Genomic DNA, 19253 nt, shown 5'->3' on the forward strand with positions numbered 1-19253 from the left:
CCCAACAATTCATTCATTTTGCTAACACTTATATTTAGAAAACTCAAATTCATATGCATAATCCAAGTCTAATATAGTTTTCTTTCCCCTTTGGTTTCATGCTCTCCCATTATCTTTGCCGTGTTCCTTTGGACGTTCATCAAAATAATCCTTATATACGTTCATAGGGAGCAACCCTGCTTAGCCCCTGATTAAACACAAAACCAGCTATAATACCTCACTCCCTACCTTAACCGCAGCAATTGATTTTTGTATATAGCAATAATCACTTTAATATATTCACCTGGTATATCCTGCAAGGATAGGACCCCCATTAAAGCTTCTTTATGGGCTGAGCCAGATGCCTGTTCATGATCTATAAAATTGGGGACTGAAGGGATCTGATGATTCAGACTTTTCTCAGCTATTAACTAAAAGTGAAAATTTGATCGACTCCCATTTCTCTTTAGCGTTTTTCCTGTCACTAATTGAGGCCCCACTCATATATTTAACTGGGACAGGTCCAGACTGACTACTTACTCTCAATTTCTTATCATCTCAGTGCACTATTTTACTGTTATGTTGTCCGGCTGTTATTTCCAGATCTTTAGCAATTTTATCCGAGGCCTCCACTTCACACCTCCTTAATTCATACTTTAATTATTTATCTACTCCCCTTACTTTTCTCTTATTGTCATATGATGCATCACTCAAATACCTTTTTAACAAACCTCTCCTCTGTTATTCCAGGCTTAAAACGTTTTTGCTAATACTCCTAGCTGCATTTTTAACTCTCCTCTCTAAGACACCATTTTCTTCATTGTCAAATTATTAACTCTCCATGTTCTATATTCAACTGTTCTTTGTAGGTTCCTCTTGAAGTCTTGTCCTTGAGTCTACCAACGTCATTACTCCTCAGAAAGTAGTTACCCTTCCTAAATGTCAGCTTGAGATTAACTCTAGACGCTACTAGATGATGATTTTTATTTTTAACATCAATAACATAACAATCCTATTGTCTTGCCATTCTTCAATTTACAAAAACGTTCTCGATAAGGTAACATAATAACGTAATCGATAATTGATCTTACTGTTATATACCATGTTAACTTATGGATCATTTATGACCAAATACCGTATTGGTTAGAACTAGGTTATTATACCTACGAAATTGCAGCAGTCTGTAACCGCTGCTATTTTCCATCCCTTCACAAAATTTTTCTTGGCTAGTATACCATCTATCTATATTTCTACCAACATAGGCAATTAAATCCCCTGATAAAAATATCGTATTTCTAAATGGGATCCGGTTCTTTTGTATCCTGTAGCTGTATGTAAAATTCATCCAAGTCACTACTGTCTCTGTCAGTCATACACGGGTATATACTACTATAAATGATACCTTATACTTTTTGGTCATAAAATCAAGAACTAGAATTATATTATTATCACCATCCTAAGCAAGACTTGGATACTTCCATATTCATCAATAGCTCTACCCCCTCTCTTTGTACCCTATCCTTCCTACGTAGCCCGTAAAAATACGAAATATTACGGGCTACGAATTTGTCCTTCTGAATTTTGTCCTTTTTTGTTAAAATTCCTTGAACACAAATTCCAAGTTCAGTTGTACATCGTATAATACATGAAGTTGTAATTTAAAAGTTTTGGGGGGGTATTTTTCTTGAGAACTCAACCAATAGGCAGGATTAAAATCAAATTGGAATGGTTTATTGTCCTGTGTCTTACATAAAAATAAGTGGTGACATTTTTTTATTGTGCTTCTTTCATAAATGTGTGCTTTTAAAGCAATCAACGTTATATTACGTTTCGGCATTAAGTCTTAAACATTTACGTTCGCCACCAGTTTTCCCCTTTCTATTCTCAAGGGAGCAATAGGGAAAAGAGAGAGATGGCTGTAAAAAATTTCGTTGTTGTGGAAATGTTTTGTAGAAATTTTTTCTTGAAAAAAGTGACAGAAGAACAAGGAAGTATATAATTCATTCTGAATAAGAAAAATGCTTTGGAAAACTGCCGTTTTTGATCGAATAAAGAAAAGAGTGGCGATTTCTGGCACAGATCTTGTTAAATTTTCCATGGATGCTCCGTAAAGTAAATACTTCTATTGACACAAAAAATAAATGTTTACCGCTGAACTTCAAATAATTGTTTTCGAAGTCAATGGGATTAAATCCGTTTCTAAATGTACTTAATAAAGCGCTCAGATACATGGACCATAATTTACCTTTGGGTGGACACTCTCAAATAAATTATCCTCAAGGGACTCCTACTAGGTAGGGCTAATATGCAAGTTTAACTTAGAATATGAGAAATCATTGGGGGAAATAGAGAAGAAATTATAAAAAGCGGGCTAAATCTCCTAAGCATCTCATACCATACATTTCTGTCGATATTTCATACCATACGTTTCTTCTGATATTTGAGGGGACTAACTCTCCTAAGCATCTCATACCATACGTTTCTGTCGATATTTCACGGTCAAGCACATCAGCGAACAAGAAAGTACTTCTGAATACTTTCCCCCAGTTGGTGGCTGTTCCCAAACCAAAATAGCGACCAATGTTGCTTTTGAATTTCGGCCATTCTTTGCTAGATTGAAACTAAAACAGAAGGGAAACTATTCCGCATATAAGGAGGGGGGCTACCCTCGCCTCAATTCCTCGCTGTTTATGCTAAAGTTTCTTATTGCTTTAGAAAAGCTTGTTATCCTAATTAGAGAGCCCTAGTGTTTCAGGATTCGTTTTTGAGGAATCGGAAAAAAGGAAAGAGCGAGTAATTTTAGCATAAGGAGTGAGGAATTCAGGAAGTGGTAGCCCCCCTCATATGCGTAGTAATTTCTTTTCGTTTGAAGATTAAATGTTACCCCATACTTCCGGTGGAAATTTTTTTTTTTTTTAATTTCTGTTTGTTTTTCAGATCATGCCTTGAAATAATCCCGCCCCTGTGGAAAATTTCACCGGAAAATCCCCCCACGAAAATTCTTCCTGTGTGAAACCCCGGGAGTAAAATCTCCCAGGACAATTTCTTTCTTACTGAAAACTCCCTCTGGACAAAAAGCTTGTTTGTTTGTTTTATTTCTGGTCGTTTTTTCAAATCATGCTCGAAATCCTCCTTCTGTGGAAAATTTTACGGGAGCCCCCTTCCCTCCTCCCTTATAGAAAGTTCCTCTCGCGGAAAATTCCTACAACGGAATTGATAACAATATCGGAATACTAAAAACTTGAAAATAATTAATATAAAAGAGAAAATTTAGGCTCGTTTTCAAAATGGACTAAAAAGTAGAACTTTTTTTCACGAGAATCTATTAATATAATAAATGAAAATTAGGGGTGCAAAACGGATCTGGCTTCACGTAACTTGGATGTTTTTAAGTCGTTTTTTTCAACTCACCGACTTTCTTCATGTATAGCTTAGATCAATTTGATACCTATGTTATGTAAAGCCCAATACATTTTGGCCCGTCCTTTTCACTTACATTCATAGATTCTCGAGGAAAAATTCTACTTTTGCGTCTCTTTCGAAAACGATCTAAATTTTTTGTGTGTTTTTTATTATTGAAAATCAATTAACTATCCCAGTAAAACTAAAGAACAAAAAATACGCTTATACAAAGGACATTTTTAATAAGTTTTTTCCGTTTATTTTCTTGTTATTGAACTCTGGGCTTTTTTCAAGCTAATTTAAATGCGAATTAGTTTTGCTACAATTTATAGTTTTTCAATGACATCAATGACCTCAAAAGCTCATTTTCAACTCCCGTCTCCAAGAGCTCTCCATAAAATCGCTTTCTTATATTCCAACTTTACTAAAAGCTTTGACACATATTGGTTTTTTGAAAGGACACCTTTGGCAAGGTTATCTTTCTTTTTTGTGAAACTTGATAGCGATGGAAATCGAAGAATATCCGGGAAGTTTCGGAAATTTTCTTGTCTTATGTTTCCAGGGGCAAGATGTAATTTGTCTTGGTTATTGATTTTGTTATAAGGAACAACAACGCGATACGACATAGTTTTGCATTTTCAGTTCTGGTGTATAAGGTTGGAAGTTTAAATTCTTTTACAAAATATTTCATCATTCCTGAGTGGCTGCCCACTTAAGAAAAAATTGCACCATGTGGTGTAAACAAGCCACGTATGTTAGAATTGCGTCAGACGTGGCGTGGAATGTGCCCTGCACGGTGCAAAGAGGTGTGGTTTGATGTAACCATACCATGCTTGTTGAAGCAAGTGGTGCTCTGAGCATCACATCAGATCACGGTGATTGGATAAATATTCAGAGGTTCACAAAGCCAAAAATGTATATCACACATATTTCGGAACGAGGAAGGAAAAGCAATACAATTGGTCGATGTTTTATTTACCGGTAGTATTTGTAGGGGCATATACTTCATCAAAATAAGGGAAATGGGGAAACAATTGCAACAAAAAGTGTTTTTCTTCTCGAGTCCACGAACTACCTAAACAAATTTGTGTGCTACATACCAAATTGTGACCTTTTTCAGTTATGCACTTAATTTTTGCAGGTTCTTAATATTTATAACATTGAAAAAACAAAACTGTTCCCGAAAAAAAAAACACTTTGATCCTTGCTTTATTACAAAATTAAGAATGTGTGAGATGCAATGCGACAATAAATTTCAAAGTAGGCAGAAAAGCCATGAAAAACTAACTTGGTATTGCTTGATTTCTTCTGTATGACTAGTTTTTAGAACTTACGAAATAAAGACGAGTTCGGTGTAAAAAGTTTCAACGTCTAAGTATTTCTGCAAATGGTAAAAAAAAAGTCATAGTGCTTTAGTGAAAAAAAAATATCTTGGGAAGTTTTTTTAACATTCATAAAAATTTTTGTTTTACATTTCTGCAAATGTTAAAAAAAAAGTCATAGTGCTTTTGTGAAAAAAAATATCTTGGGAAGTTTTTTTAACATTCATAACATTTTTTTAACATTTCTGCAAAAGTTAAAAAAAAGATTCATAGTGCTTTCGTGAAAAAAAATATCTTGGGAAGTTTTTTAAACATTTTTTTTAACATTCATAACATTTTTTTAACATTTCTGCAAATGTTAAAAAAAGTCATAGTGCTTTCGTGAAAAAAAAATATCTTGGGAAGTTTTTTTAACATTCATAACATTTTTTTAACATTTCTGCAAAAGTTAAAAAAAAGATTCATAGTGCTTTCGTGAAAAAAAATATCTTGGGAAGTTTTTTAAACATTTTTTTTAACATTCATAACATTTTTTTAACATTTCTGCAAATGTTAAAAAAAAGTCATAGTGCTTTTGTGAAAAAAAATATCTTGGGAAGTTTTTTTAACATTCATAACATTTTTTTAACATTTCTGCAAAAGTAAAAAAAAAGATTCATAGTGCTTTCGTGAAAAAAAATATCTTGGGAAGTTTTTTAAACATTTTTTTTAACATTCATAACATTTTTTTAACATTTCTGCAAATGTTAAAAAAAAGTCATAGTGCCTTCGTGAAAAAAAAAATATCTTGGGAAGTTTTTTTTAACATTCATAGCATTTTTTTTAACATTTCTGAAAATGTTAAAAAAAAGTCATAGTGATTTCGTTAAAAAAAATATATTGGGAAGTTTTTTTAAAATTCATAAAATTTTTATTAAAATTTATCCAAATGTTAAAAAAAGTCATAGTGCTTTCGTGAAAAAAAAATATCTTGGGAAGTTTTTTAACATTTTCTTAACATTCATAACATTTTTTTTTTACATTTCTGCAAATGTTAAAAAAAAGTCATAGTGCCTTCGTGAAAAAAAAAATATCTTGGGAAGTTTTTTTTAACATTCATAGCATTTTTTTTAACATTTCTGCAAATGTTAAAAAAAAGTAATAGTGCTTTCGTGAAAAAAAATATCTTGGGTATTTTTTTTAACATTCATAACATTTTTATTAACATTTCTGCAAATGTTAAAAAAAGTCATAGTGCTTTCGTGAAAAAAAAATATCTTGGGAAGTTTTTTAACATTTTCTTAACATTCATAACATTTTTTTTTAACATTTCTGCAAATGTTAAAAAAAGTCATAGTGCTATCGTGGAAAAAAGTATCTTTGGAAGTAAGTCGGATCGACTATGATTTTAATTCCAAAAATCAAAAATTGTGATTCAGAACTGGTCAGAATTCTTACATTAACTATTTTGAAATGAGTAGCTCTTTTTTCAATTTTTTTTTTTTTTTTTTTTTTTTGCTACTGGTTTGCTTGAGCAACCGTTTTATGCTTGTTTGTAGTTTGTGCCTGGTACTTGTCAAAATTTATTTAGACAAATTAAATGAAATGTAAACAAAATAACGGGAAACCCCTTCCTGGTGGAATTTCAAAGGAAAAAAAGATAGCTTTAATTTCAATCGTTACCAAAATGATTATCGCCTCGAACCAAGGTATACTAACGTTAGTTAGTACTAACGTAACGTAACAGTATAGATTGTTAGTACTAACGTTGCGAATAATAACCTACGTTTCTCAGAGCTTATTGGAACTAATTGTAATAAAAGAAATGAAATATTAAAATCAGCCTAGCTAGTGTCCTTTCTAGCACAAATTGAATTTACGAAAATAAACTTTTAAATCGTTACTATAGTAAATGTTGCAGGATTTTGTCGTATAAAAAGCACATTTTGCTTGATCAATTTGTTGTTTTATATTAAAAAAAGCAGGTAATTATTAATATTAGGAGCTAATGGAGCTTTTTGGCGCTATAAAGTAAAATAAGCCATAAGTATTGCAACAAGTAGCATTCCACTTTTTTTCTTTTTTTTATGAAACAATGAAAAAAAGAAACATGTTACTAGCGTCCACAATTCTTAGGCTGTGAATTTGGACTTTTATTTAAATCCAGCTTCATTTTAAAGACAGATAAAACACATTGCTAGTTTTGATTAAATTCTAACTACCGTCTGTTAGAAAAGATGCTCAGTTTTCCTGTCAAAATACGTTGCTCAAGGTTTTTCTGAAAGAAAATATGATTTCCCCTGCAATTTTTTTATATTTTTCATATGGTTCGCTTATTTGCTTTTTTTTTACCCCCTGCCTCTCCTAATTTGGTGCCTCGTGAGAAATAAGTACTCTTTTACGTGCCAACCTTATTTTGATGTGAAATTTCTTATTTTGAAGGAGGGTTAAAAGACGTTTTGGTATTTTATTCGCAAAAATAAGACCCCGCTCTCTTCCTTTTCCTAGTTGTTTCTAGCTCTTCCAAGGGAATGAACGGCTTTGTTGTATAGTTCAGAATCAAGTACTTTTTATTCCCGCTTTGAAAAGAGGGCCGGTCTATAGGAGACTATCTTTACCATGACAAATATTTAAGAAAGTCTTAGAAAAAAATGTATTTTCAAAGATTTTCCCCTTAATCTTTTAAAAGAGTGTATGAAATAGCTTGCTTCAAAAAGTCTTATAATTTTCATAGAAGAAAATACAACTTATGAAAGAAAAATAGTTTTGTCTTTCTTTTTTTTCGCTTTTTTTCAAAATTATAGTTATTTTGCTTTGGAAAGAGAAATCTTTGCCTTGTCGTCTCTATCGTGACAAATATAGAAAATCTTTTTTTTTTAGAATATCTTCTATTCCTTTTTATTGTCCTTCAAAAAAAGGAACAAACATTTTTGTCTCTCTTCCCAAAAATAAAATCTCTCTCTTTTCTTAGTAATTCCTAACTTTCTAAGAAACTGTTCCCGTGGGATGAACCGTGTTATACGATTTCGGATTGGTTATTTCCCCATAGTATACTTTCATGCCTGACTTTTTCTTGGAAAAGTAGTTGAAATTTTCCTATTACTTTAGCTTTTTGATTATATATATATATATATATATATATATATATATATATATATATATATATATATATATATATATATATATTTATATATATATATATATATATATATATATATATATATATATATATATATATATATATATATATATATATATATATATATATATATATATATATATATATATATATATATATATATATATATATATATATATATATATATATATATATATATAAAGCGAAAGGACCTGTGTGTGATTTGTATTACATTATCTAAAACCTGTTACCTACAAAGGCGCAGTGACCTATTGAATGAAATTGGATATGATTTGTTCGACATAATTAATGAATAATGAACTTGATATTGAATGAAATTGGATACAATTTTTTGGATATCTGGACGGATGAACCGATCATAAGGTGATTCATAAGCTCACGTTGACCTACCTATTCAAAGTTAAGGGTAGTTTTTTGTCTATTTGATAATACATTTCAATGGTTCAGTTCGAAAAGGATGCTGTTGTTCTAGCAAAATTCAGAAGTTATCCACCATGGCCCTGCCGAGTGTTGGACATAATTAAGGCCAAGAACAATAAAATATCTTACGTTGTATTTTGTTACAGAAGCCATGAAATCTTGACAACAAGAGCCTCACAGCTTTCGGACTTGGTTAGCATTTCAAAGGAGGCTAAGAAGAAAAATTAATTAGGTGTTGCGAACGCTTTTGCGGAATTAGCTGATTTTCCTCATAAACATCTTGAGATTACTGGTTCGAGTTTACCAAATACATCGGTGAATTCAGTAAATTCTGTTTTATCGGACTTGGACACACTTAAATCCAGTATCCGTAATTATATTGAAAAAGAAGTTTGAAAAAATGTTGTAATTTCAAATAGTGCGGATATGGTTAACTCTATCGTTTCTCAGATTCACGACTCTATACTCGTTCAGTATTCGGCTAAGTTTTATGAGATTGAAAACAAACTACGGGCTCTTCAAAACGCAAACCTAGCCCTGAAAAATAGGGTTGAACAGCTTGAAGCACGTCTTGATGATATAGAGCAGGAAAAACGACTGAATCAGCTCGTATTTCATGGTGTTGACCACAGTGGGGGGTCTTCCCATCTCTGAGTGTGTATTGAATGTGATTACAGATAAAATACAAATTTCTGATTTTTCTTCGACCGCAATAGTTTCTGTTTTTAAATTTCGAGCAAATTATACTGATTCGGACACCATTGTAAATGCAAAAAAGCGTCCTTTGCCTGTGCTGGTTACGTTCAAATCTGCTGAAATTGCAAGAAAAGTGTTTGCATGTAAGTCAAAGCTTGCTCGGTCGGTAATTTTTGTCACCGAGTACCTAACATCAAAAAAGAAACAGATTCTTGACTTGGCTAAGAGAAAGCTTGGAAACAGAAATGTTTGGTCGAATAACGGGACAATTTTTGAAAAAAAAAACTCAGTGGGAGAGATCCGTAAAATTCGAGCTATGGCTGAAGTGGTTCGTCTGCCGAATCTGACCATATAATTTTGTGTTGTGTAAATTGTGTTGTTGAATTACTTGTATGCTTGTTTTCCCTTTTTTATTTTATAAGCAAATTTTCCGTTCCTTTCGTTTTTTGTTTTTTTTTCCTTTCTTTTCTCTTCTTCTTTCTGCCTATCATTATGTTTTTTTGTCGTAAAGGTAATCACCCTCTTCAATGAGTGCGAATATATATTATGACCCTTTGAATGAATTCGAAAAAAACCGGTTTATTCTTGGAAGCCAAGCTCGTGACACACTTGCGGGGGATGATGAATGCATAGATAATTTTTCGTCGAATTGTACTAGTAATTATGTGAATCCAAATAATCTTTATGAGTATTCAAATCCTGCGAGTGCAGAAAGAGCGATCGTTTTCTGGAATTGTCAAGGTCTAAGAACGGCATATTCTTCTTTATGTGAGATTTTAAGTTCGCTAGATAAGAAGCCGTGCATTGTAGGCCTTTGTGAGACATTTGTTTCTAGCAAGTCACTGCCATGGGATTTTTCTTTCCCAGAATATATTTGCGAGCGAAGAGAACGGACAACCAAGGAGCGGGGCGGTCTAGGCCTTTTGATTAGTGAAGGTACCCAATATTGGGTTAGGGATGACCTTTCCCAGTGGCTTGAAGGTGGGATCGAAACACTTTTCATTGAAATGAAAAATGACGGGGAAAGGAACTTGATTTTGGGATTAATTTACAAAAATCCGTCATGTGATATTAGTTTTTTTCTTGATGAATTTGAACCATTGTTAGATAAAACTAATAATGAAAATAAAAACAAATTTATGATTGGAAATTTTAATATAGATTTATTAAAAAGAGCGAATAGCTCAGATTTTGTTAATATGATGGTGTCACATGATAGTTTTCCTCTTGTGACTATTCCAGCTCGGATTTCGCATCTCTCGGCATCTTTAATTGGTAATTTTTTCGTTAATGGTGGATTGCTTGAAAGATCCCAAGCAGATGTGGTTGTGTCCGACGGCTCGGATCACCTTCTTTTAATAAGTAAAATAAAGCTGAATCAGTCAAAGGAAAATAAATGAAATGAAAGAACTTCGTTTTACCGTGAAATGAATAATAAAAACCTAAAGAGTTTTGCAAATATGATGGATGAAACAAATTTCTCGAGTGTAATAAAGGAAAAGTGTCCAAATACTGCATATGACCTATTCAGTGAGATAGTGACGAATGTAATGAATGAAACATATCCCTTGCGAAGAATAAACCCTAATAGAAATTTTCCTAAGAAACCATGGATATCAAAAGCTATTCTAGTTTCAATAAAGAAGAAAAACAAACTATATGTGAATTATTTAAAGGATCATTCAGATGATAGTTTGATAAAATTCAAGAGATTTCGGAATATTTTAAATTCAGTAAAACGGAATGCTCAGAAACTTTATTTCCAAAATGAATTTCATGAAAATCAAGGGGATATGAAAAATACATGGAAAACAATAAATAAACTTTTGGGTAAATTTCAGAGTAGGGAGGAGGTGAGAGTCATGGAGACAGCAGGAGGTCGTCTTACTGATTCTCAAGACATGTTTGAATTTATGTGTGGTTATTTTGCAAATGAAGGAAAAAGACTTTGCGATCAAGCGCGGGCTAAACTACACACATCTGCGAGTTTTGGATCTGTCATTGAAAGACAGCCTGTAAGTCAGAATTCCTTTGAGTTTGCAAGGTATTCGGAACGGGAAGTGGCACGATTCTTGGGTACGATGGAGTCAAGCTCTAGCGGGATGGACGAGTTTTCCCTGAAACTCATAAAGGCCGCAAAAACGAGTGTCTTACCTGTGTTGACGCACCTCATCAACCTTTCTTTAGATCTTGGGGTCTTCCCGGAAGCACTAAAGATTACAAGAGTGATTCCTCTTCATAAAGGAGGGAAAAAAGATGACCCATCGAATCGAAGACCTATATCTATTCTCCCATTTTTCTCTAAGTTGTATGAGAAAGTGGTACATGCCCAGTTAAGTTATTATATTGAAAAGAATAAAATTCTAATGGAAAATCAATTTGGGTTCAGAAAAGGGCTATCTACGGATATAGCAGTTCTGAAATTGGTTGATTGGATTAGTGATGCATTTGAAGCTGGTCTCATACCTGCAGCTGGGTTTTTGGATATGAAAAAAGCGTTCGATACGGTGGACCACTCAGAGCTTATTCAAGCTCTTGACTCGATTGGGGTGAAGGGTTCAAGTCTGGAGTGGTTTTCATCGTTTCTACACAATCGGTATCAGATAGTTCAGAATGGGTAATCTTTATCTTCAAAAAAGAAAGTAGAGTGTGGGGTCCCACAAGGGTCAATCTTGGGACCTCTACTTTTCATTATTTTCATTGATCGAGTGAAACATTACCTGCCAGAGGCTGGTGTCATCCTGTTTGCAGATGACACTTTGTTCTTTCTGGCAGCGCCTTCACTTGATGTTCTGTATAATAAAATTCGTAATGCAGTTTCTGAATTTCTAACTTTTTCTCAGCAAAATATGTTAACCCTAAACTTTTCTAAAACCTTTTTCCTGATATTTTCTAGACTTTCGTCTAGTGCTGGAAAAGGCCATATCACGGTTTAAGAAAATTTGATAAAGAGAGTAGCAACAACGAAGTATTTGGGATTTTAATTGATGAAAACCTGTCGTGGAAAAACCATTCATGTGTAATAGCTGAAAAATTAAGCAGAGGCCTTGCGGTGATGCGAAGAATTAAAAATCTAGTCCCAAAAAAGATCCTGAAAATGATTTATTTTTCTATATTTTACACATATATTAGCTACGGATGCTCTATATTGGCAAGTAATTTTGTTACATGTTTCAAAAGAGTACAAAAACTTCAGAATAGAGCTGTAAAATTATTATCTGAATTTGATGATTCTGATGAGGTTCCTGCTTATGAGCATTTTAAAAAGAATAAGTTAATGGATGTATCCCAAATTCAAGATTACCAAGTCGCGATTTTCTCGTATAAATATTTGAATCAGCTGCTCAACCCTGCTTTTGAAAATATTTTTACTTTTAATAGAGACCTTCATGATCATAATACAAGAAAAGCTGATGACTTAACTCATGAGTTTAGGAGCACCACTCGGGCATCTTTTGTGATTCGCCATTATGGTCCCCATGTTTGGAATATATTGCCCGAGTGTGTGAAAAATACGCCAAGTCTTCCGGCTTTCAAGTCACGGACAAAGAAGTTTCTTTTATCTCGTGAGTGAATTTGGTGTTAAGCCCACTCCAGGTTGTCATTCTATTTAAGGTATTTCCCCGATTTAGTTTGCTTTTTTTCTTTTTTCTTTTTTTCTATCTACTTCTTGTCTTTTCCTCTTTCTCTCTTTTTTCCTTTATTCCTTCATCAGATAATTTTCTTGTGTGTTGAGTAGCAAGGTATGAATGTTATTTTAATTAGCTAAGAGTGATAACCTCGCTTGCCCTTTCAAGCTTATTGTCTTTCTTGGCAAGCGAAAGGCGAATAGTGTTTGTTTTCTTTTTTAATAAATGTATATCTCACATATCTCATATATATATATATATATATATATATATATATATATATATATATATATATATATATCACTATAGGGGAATTTTGATTGATAATCTGTCTTTACCCGAAATAATCAAATAAATAAGTGTTGTAAAATGTTCGTTCGAAATACTAACCCCTATGCATTTTTTGTTCGTTTTTTTTAATATGGCTAGTGTGTTTGAAAGTAACATACGTAAAAGTTTTAATTGAAAGGCTGAAATTAAAGTTTATCTCAACGAAACTTATTAGTGAGCAATACAAAAGCCAAATCAACTCTCACACTGAAAATGTCTTTAAGGTTTTAGAGTCAAAGAACTTTATTAACTCTTCACTTCATTAGTTCGTAAGAAAATTTTCTAAATACAAAGACTAACCAAGATTTCAGGAAAATTGACCCGTATGTAAAAGATGGTTTTATAGAAGCCAAATTGACTAACTCCATACTAAAATGATATTGTTTGTCATTCTTCATTTTCCAAGAAATATTCAACCAAAACACAGGATAAATTTTCCATCACCTAGTTGGTATGTTACGATTAAAAGCAGGATTGTGTCACCGAGCGCTCCCAAATTCGTCTGTTTCCTCGCCTCAAGGTAATCTCCAGCGTAATATTCAAACTCCAATTGACCAAAACCATAATCATGTGCGCTTTTCGTTCTGACTTCAGGCATCCGAGTTTGGACTGAAACAAAGCTAGATTCCTTTAAATAAAGAAAAGTGTCCTTGGGAAATTAAAGGATTTCAGAGGTCAAAGAAAGGATGTTCGTAAATCTTAAGACCATTTGAACTTTTCGTAGAATTCTCCAGAAGTGGCTTTTGTAACCCTAGCTCATGTATGAAGTGCAAGATTATCATACAATTTTTTCAAAGGTTATATTGTGTTGTATAAACATCATAAACTCTAATAGACGCTTACCAAGGAGAAGCCTTCAGGCACAACCCGCCCCATTTCATTTATAGAAGATAATAATGTTGTTTTGACCGGTGTGCTATTCCCGCACTAATTCATGTGTGTGTGATTGGCCTTAAATCCCACTTCATTGGTTCTATTTTGCATTGGAATTCAAGAGCTTCCAAAACCTGTGATTCCGAGAACCCTGCTTTGCAAAAAAAAATAAAATAAAATAACATGAAGGACAAGTTGAAACTACGTGTTATGCAATGGTGTAATTTCGTCAAAATCCGGGGGGGGGGGAGTTGGAGCCAATTCTCCACAAATCAAGTGAAAAATGACTGTGAAAGCTAAAAAATTATCCATATATTACCATAAAGGCAAAGATATATTAAAGAAAAGTGACCTGTTTCTCTGGATAATTGAATTATGCTGGCTTTTCTTAGTTTTGGCAAGCTTTTTTGCAGAACCTAAATTTCAGCTGGGAAGGAGATCAAACTCAGGTACATAGCAAATTACGCCCCTGGTGTAATGTGACGAAACTAATATCCCCCGAGCACTAATTCCCGAACAGCAAAAGATGAATAAATAAACGAGAAAAAAAACCCTTTAAATTACGAGATTGTAAGCGGTGTAGGATTTGAAGATACCCACTCTTCTGTATACGCTTGTGATTAGAAGGTGCCTGATCGATAAAGAATGCACATTTCATGTCTTGGTTTTGAATAGATCCACTAAGAGACATCTACTAGCTCCTCAATCAATCAACACAACAGAGTTGATATAATAACCATGCTTGCTTTCTATATATGTCAACCTTATGAAATGTGCTTATTGATTTTGTACATTCAACATGGAAATTTCTTTCTGTTAGGGATTTTAAATTTTTTTTTTCCTATATTTCCAATTACAAACTTCCCTCTTAAGTGGCTTTTAAAGTGGTTATCGCCGGTAATTTTTTTAATAATAAACAAAATATTTTTATTTAAGAGCCTCAATTGAGTACCATGCTGTTGCAAATGTTTACTGTGCGCATAATATTTGTTAAATCAAAAACATGCTTTTAATATGCTGGAGATAGAGCTTGATATGCCAGAATCAGGTGTGAAGGTTTTCATTTATCACACCTGTCAAGATTGATGCATAGACGTTATTGGTCAGTAAATTCCAAAAGATTTTGGTATTTAACAATATATTGAGAATGACTTCAGTTTGAACTCAGAGTGAAGATATGTATTTTCATATTATAAAAAAAAAGATTTTTTTGCATGCTGACCAATGGTGTGCGTAGTGTAGGTACGGATCTCCTGATTCTCTGCCTTCAGCCGGGAGTACAATGCGTGGTTGTGGGCAAATCATCCGAAGCTTCCCGTGTTTCCCTCACAGATGTCTCCAGGGACCCAGGTAAAGCTGGGTCGACTGTGACTGAGCTGACAGAGTCACCCCAGTTACTCCCGTTCACGACCAAATAACGAGCGACACCAGGACTGGGACCTAACGGACAACCTAACGGACAAGATTGTCCTAACAGACAATCTCAAGTCTAGCGCGCTAACCACTCGGCTAAAACGGATTTCCATAGTTATGAATGAGCTGAATTTTTGCCGCTAATAGGGCTTATTTAAGATCCCTTCAAAAATACTTAGTGTATGCGAGCTACTTCTGAAAATAAAATTTAACGATAAACTAATTGCTCCTCAAATTTTTTGGTCATTTGAAGGGCTTTTGAAGCGCTTCTGTTTTTCAAGAATCTTCTTCATTTTATTATTAAGCAAAGCTTTACTTTAGCCCAAAGCCTTTAATCTTAGCCAATTAGTGGGCACTTATTATACGAATTTCCTTCTCTTTTTTGGAACAGCTTCGCTCCCTTGAAGATTGAAAAATAGAAAAAAAATTGCTAGTTAGTGCTAGAGATAATAGAATGTTATGGATCGGTAAGATTTTAAGGGGGCGAAGGGGAGAATGGGTAATATTTGAAGGGGCTTGTAATGAAGGGACGAAGCAGAAGCTTTCAATTAACTATAATGTGCTATAGTATTAGGGTCAACTGAAATATGAACTACTTTGCAGGTTTTATCTCTTTGCTCCTGTAGGTGTATGCACAATTCATCTGAGTCGGTCAACTTTGGTCGTGGTTTGTTCTTTTTGCAATGCTTTTAAACTAGGTTGAGAAAATTGGAGGCTTTTAATCTTCATGTCTTGAAATCCAGCTGAGATACTCTTTATTATTCGAGCGGTTAACCATTTTTTAAACTCTCTTGCGCCCAAAGGCGAAATAAAGATAACAAATTGTGAAGCTATTTTCGAAGGTTGGGAAAAAATTCAGTGTACTGATTCCATATTACTTCCAGGTGCATTTGTCGCTGGTTTAGATGCAGGATTGGTTTATAACAGTTTTCCAAAAATGGCAGACCGTTGGATCCCAGAGGATATTCTTGCTTTTTCACCAGCAATTAGAAATTTCACCGAGAATCCTACAACCGTTCAGTTTGATCATCGTATAATGGTAAGTGTGTACTTCTTTTAGTTTCCAATTTACCGCGTGTTAGTGTTTACTTTCACGTTAATAATCATAGCTAGCAGGGCTGTCTATCTAGCTAGCTGTCTATCTAGGGTTGTCTATAGCTAGCAGGGCTCTAACATTTTCTAGTCTACAGCCTCTCTAAAGATTGGTCGGACACCTTGTCATGGGAGATTGATATAGGACGTCCTGGAGAGATAGAGTAAGTGTATACTAGAGAAGCTTTGTAGTGTTTTGAAGTGATAAGATTATTGGACTGATGATAATGACGACGTGTTGTCGATGTCGTTAATGTCATCATTGTTATCTTCATTGTCGTTGCTACTCTGTTATTTGTTTCAATATTTTTATCTGACCTCACTGTGGCCTGTAGTCTTCATTAACGCTGTACTTGGTCATCAACTTTATTCACTGATTTGAGTAGTCGTTAGTTCCTGTTTATTCGTTATCAATGTTGGCGTCGTTAACGCTGATGTTGACGATATCCTCAGCTTTCACTGTCGTTGTTGGCCAACATCAAAGCACAATCCAACCGTCTTCACAAGTTTTTTTCAAGGCAAGTTGTTCCAAGACGATTTCTGCTCCTAATTGTCGTAAATCCTGTGAGTAACGCTTAAATGTTTATATTGTGCCGTATTTTGAGTTTTCTTGAAGATTAAGACAATTTCATACCAATATGCATACTATGGTCAAAGCATAGACGTTATAATTTATAATAGACTCTCCAACAGCATTAGTTTTCACAAGTTCCGTGTGTTTTTTCCTCCATGCTATTCTTTCTTTATTTAAGTTAGTTTTTTAGAATCCGCCATTCTTCCACATCTGCTTGCACACTGCATCGTTTTTTTCTATATTATCTATCGTCACCAGAATTTTCTGCCAGAGACAAACTATAACCATAATAGTAATCTTATTTATAAATGAACTGGATTTAGCCTCCAAGACAAACAGTAAGTAATGCTTTCTTTTGGTGTAATAATTGTACTACTTTGTATAATTTACTCTGAATAGAAGGGCTTCCTAACTAATTGGTATTGTACCGACAATTCTGTTCATCGACATCGTTCATGTAAATAAGAGAAAGGAAGAGGAGTTAAAATTTTGACAGATTTCCTTAGAGTTTCTTATGACATATATTAAAATAGCCAAAGCATAAGAAATGGAGGGGAATATTATCTTAAAGTAGTGTTAAACTGGATCTCTGATGCCAAGGCCTCGTGAAGCGTTGTAGTAAATAATATCAATTGTGGAACAGCACAGACGGCAAAGTCTTTCAGATCAGACGAGACTTGAACCCCTAAAGATACAACAGGTTTCAGATCTGTTAATCCCTACAATATTTAACTAATATCCCATAGACCATTCTTACCGATGCAACTGATAAGAATATAGCCCTTCCGTCACAGAGGTCTGATGGAGCACGGACATTCGACACCATAACTGTAGCTGTAGACCAAATTTTATTGAATGAATTCCCTTATCCTGTCTGGTAATTCGGCTGATAAAAATAGGTTTTAACCCTCCCCCTTCCCTTCTACAGAGGTTGAATCATTTGCGGCCATAAAAGAGGTATAACTATGAGCCTAAGACTCAGTTCCTAATAAGTCTTGTTAGACTCTGTCACTCTTCTCTGGTAAATACACTTATGAGAAAGAATTAGGAATTTGTGAGCTCCCCCTCTCTTCAAGAAAAAAGAGCTTGAATTGATCCTAGGCTCTGAAAGGTATACCTAGTGTTTCAACTGTTACTTCTGGCAAAGTTTCGTTGAGGTCCGACAACAAATTTGGGTGTATACCCTGATGACTGTTACTCTTTCCTCCAAACGAAGCTTGTGCTTTTTACATTACTCTTTCCTCCTAATTTTACTTTCTACTAACTTTGGTTAAGAGCTTACAATCCATTCTGGTATATATTTTTATTACATGAATTTAGGGAGCTCCTCTCTTGTGCAGGGTGTCGTATTGTGTCCAGACATAAAAAAAAAGCTCAGCTAGCACGCTATTTCTTATTTCTTGCCAAATTTATTTGGGATCCAAAGATCCTTTCCCTGTCCCCCCCTAGAGTTTGGAACGAGCCTGGAATGTGAAACTAGTTCTAAGCCCCTCTGTGTTTATATGAAATCAGATAAATCCTTGTGAAAGTTATATTGGCAGCAAGAGGCTAATCACCCTTCCTCCTCACCCACATGGGTTAAATTAATCCCTCTCTTCAAAAAGAGAGAAATAGCGCATCACATCTTACCTCTGACTAAGCTTGTATAAGACAAACTCTTTCTGCTATTTTTCTGATGAAACACATTTTGATTTCCTCTTTTCCTTTACCGACATTGTTTCTGAAAACCCGTTGAGGTATATTTTCTGTTGACGTTTGACAATTCGTTCTGCTAGAGGCTTTGCTGACATGAATTAAGGGAGCCTCTCCCCTCACAAAACTTACCCAGGAGAGGTTGGATTCTTCAATAGATTCAGCTAAATCCTCAATAATCAAGCACGAGTTTGGCACGATTCTAGTAAACAAGTCAAGTCCTTGTATGAATTGTATGCTTGGATCAATCTTCTTGATTTTATTATAAGATTCTTGGCATATATTATAGCAATAATAGATATTTTTCAGATTCTCTAAAAATATTTTATCACGATTTTGAATTATTTTTGTTAAAAGTGTTTTCTACCGGACATGAACGGTCCGCAAAGAAAAGATCTGAATGGTGTTTTGAATTGATACATACTACTCCAATGTCAAAATGCAACTAACCTAACCTAATGTTAGCAGGATGTTCAGACAGGATGTTAAAATCCCTTCTGATGGTTCAAATGACACGAATTCATGAATATTCCTCCAAAACTTACCCAGAGGTTGAATTGTGTGCGATCAGGCCTGAGACGCATCTAGGACCTATACTCTTGCTTCCAACTAAGTTTAATTAAAAATTTTCTGATAGACGATATTTCTTATATTTTCTGATAGATGTGCAAATGAAAATTCCTGATGTTTCC

The 19253-nt window shown here is 34.1% G+C and overlaps 1 protein-coding gene across 1 annotated transcript in view; it reads left to right on the forward strand.

Moving 5' to 3' along the window:
• LOC148952947 (heme A synthase COX15) overlaps nucleotides 1–19253 on the forward strand; it is a 202828-nt gene that overhangs the window by 150298 nt on the left and 33277 nt on the right. The window contains exon 6 of the mRNA XM_089088202.1: nucleotides 16088–16242. Coding sequence (XP_088944328.1) covers nucleotides 16088–16242 — 155 coding nt within the window. The remainder of the gene's footprint in view (nucleotides 1–16087; nucleotides 16243–19253) is intronic.

The sequence above is a fragment of the Artemia sp. Qi Xiang Cuo genome, chromosome 4 (assembly GCF_049724085.1).
Source record: "Artemia sp. Qi Xiang Cuo chromosome 4, ASM4972408v1, whole genome shotgun sequence".
In the NCBI taxonomy this organism is placed as follows: Eukaryota; Metazoa; Arthropoda; class Branchiopoda; order Anostraca; family Artemiidae; genus Artemia; species Artemia sp. Qi Xiang Cuo.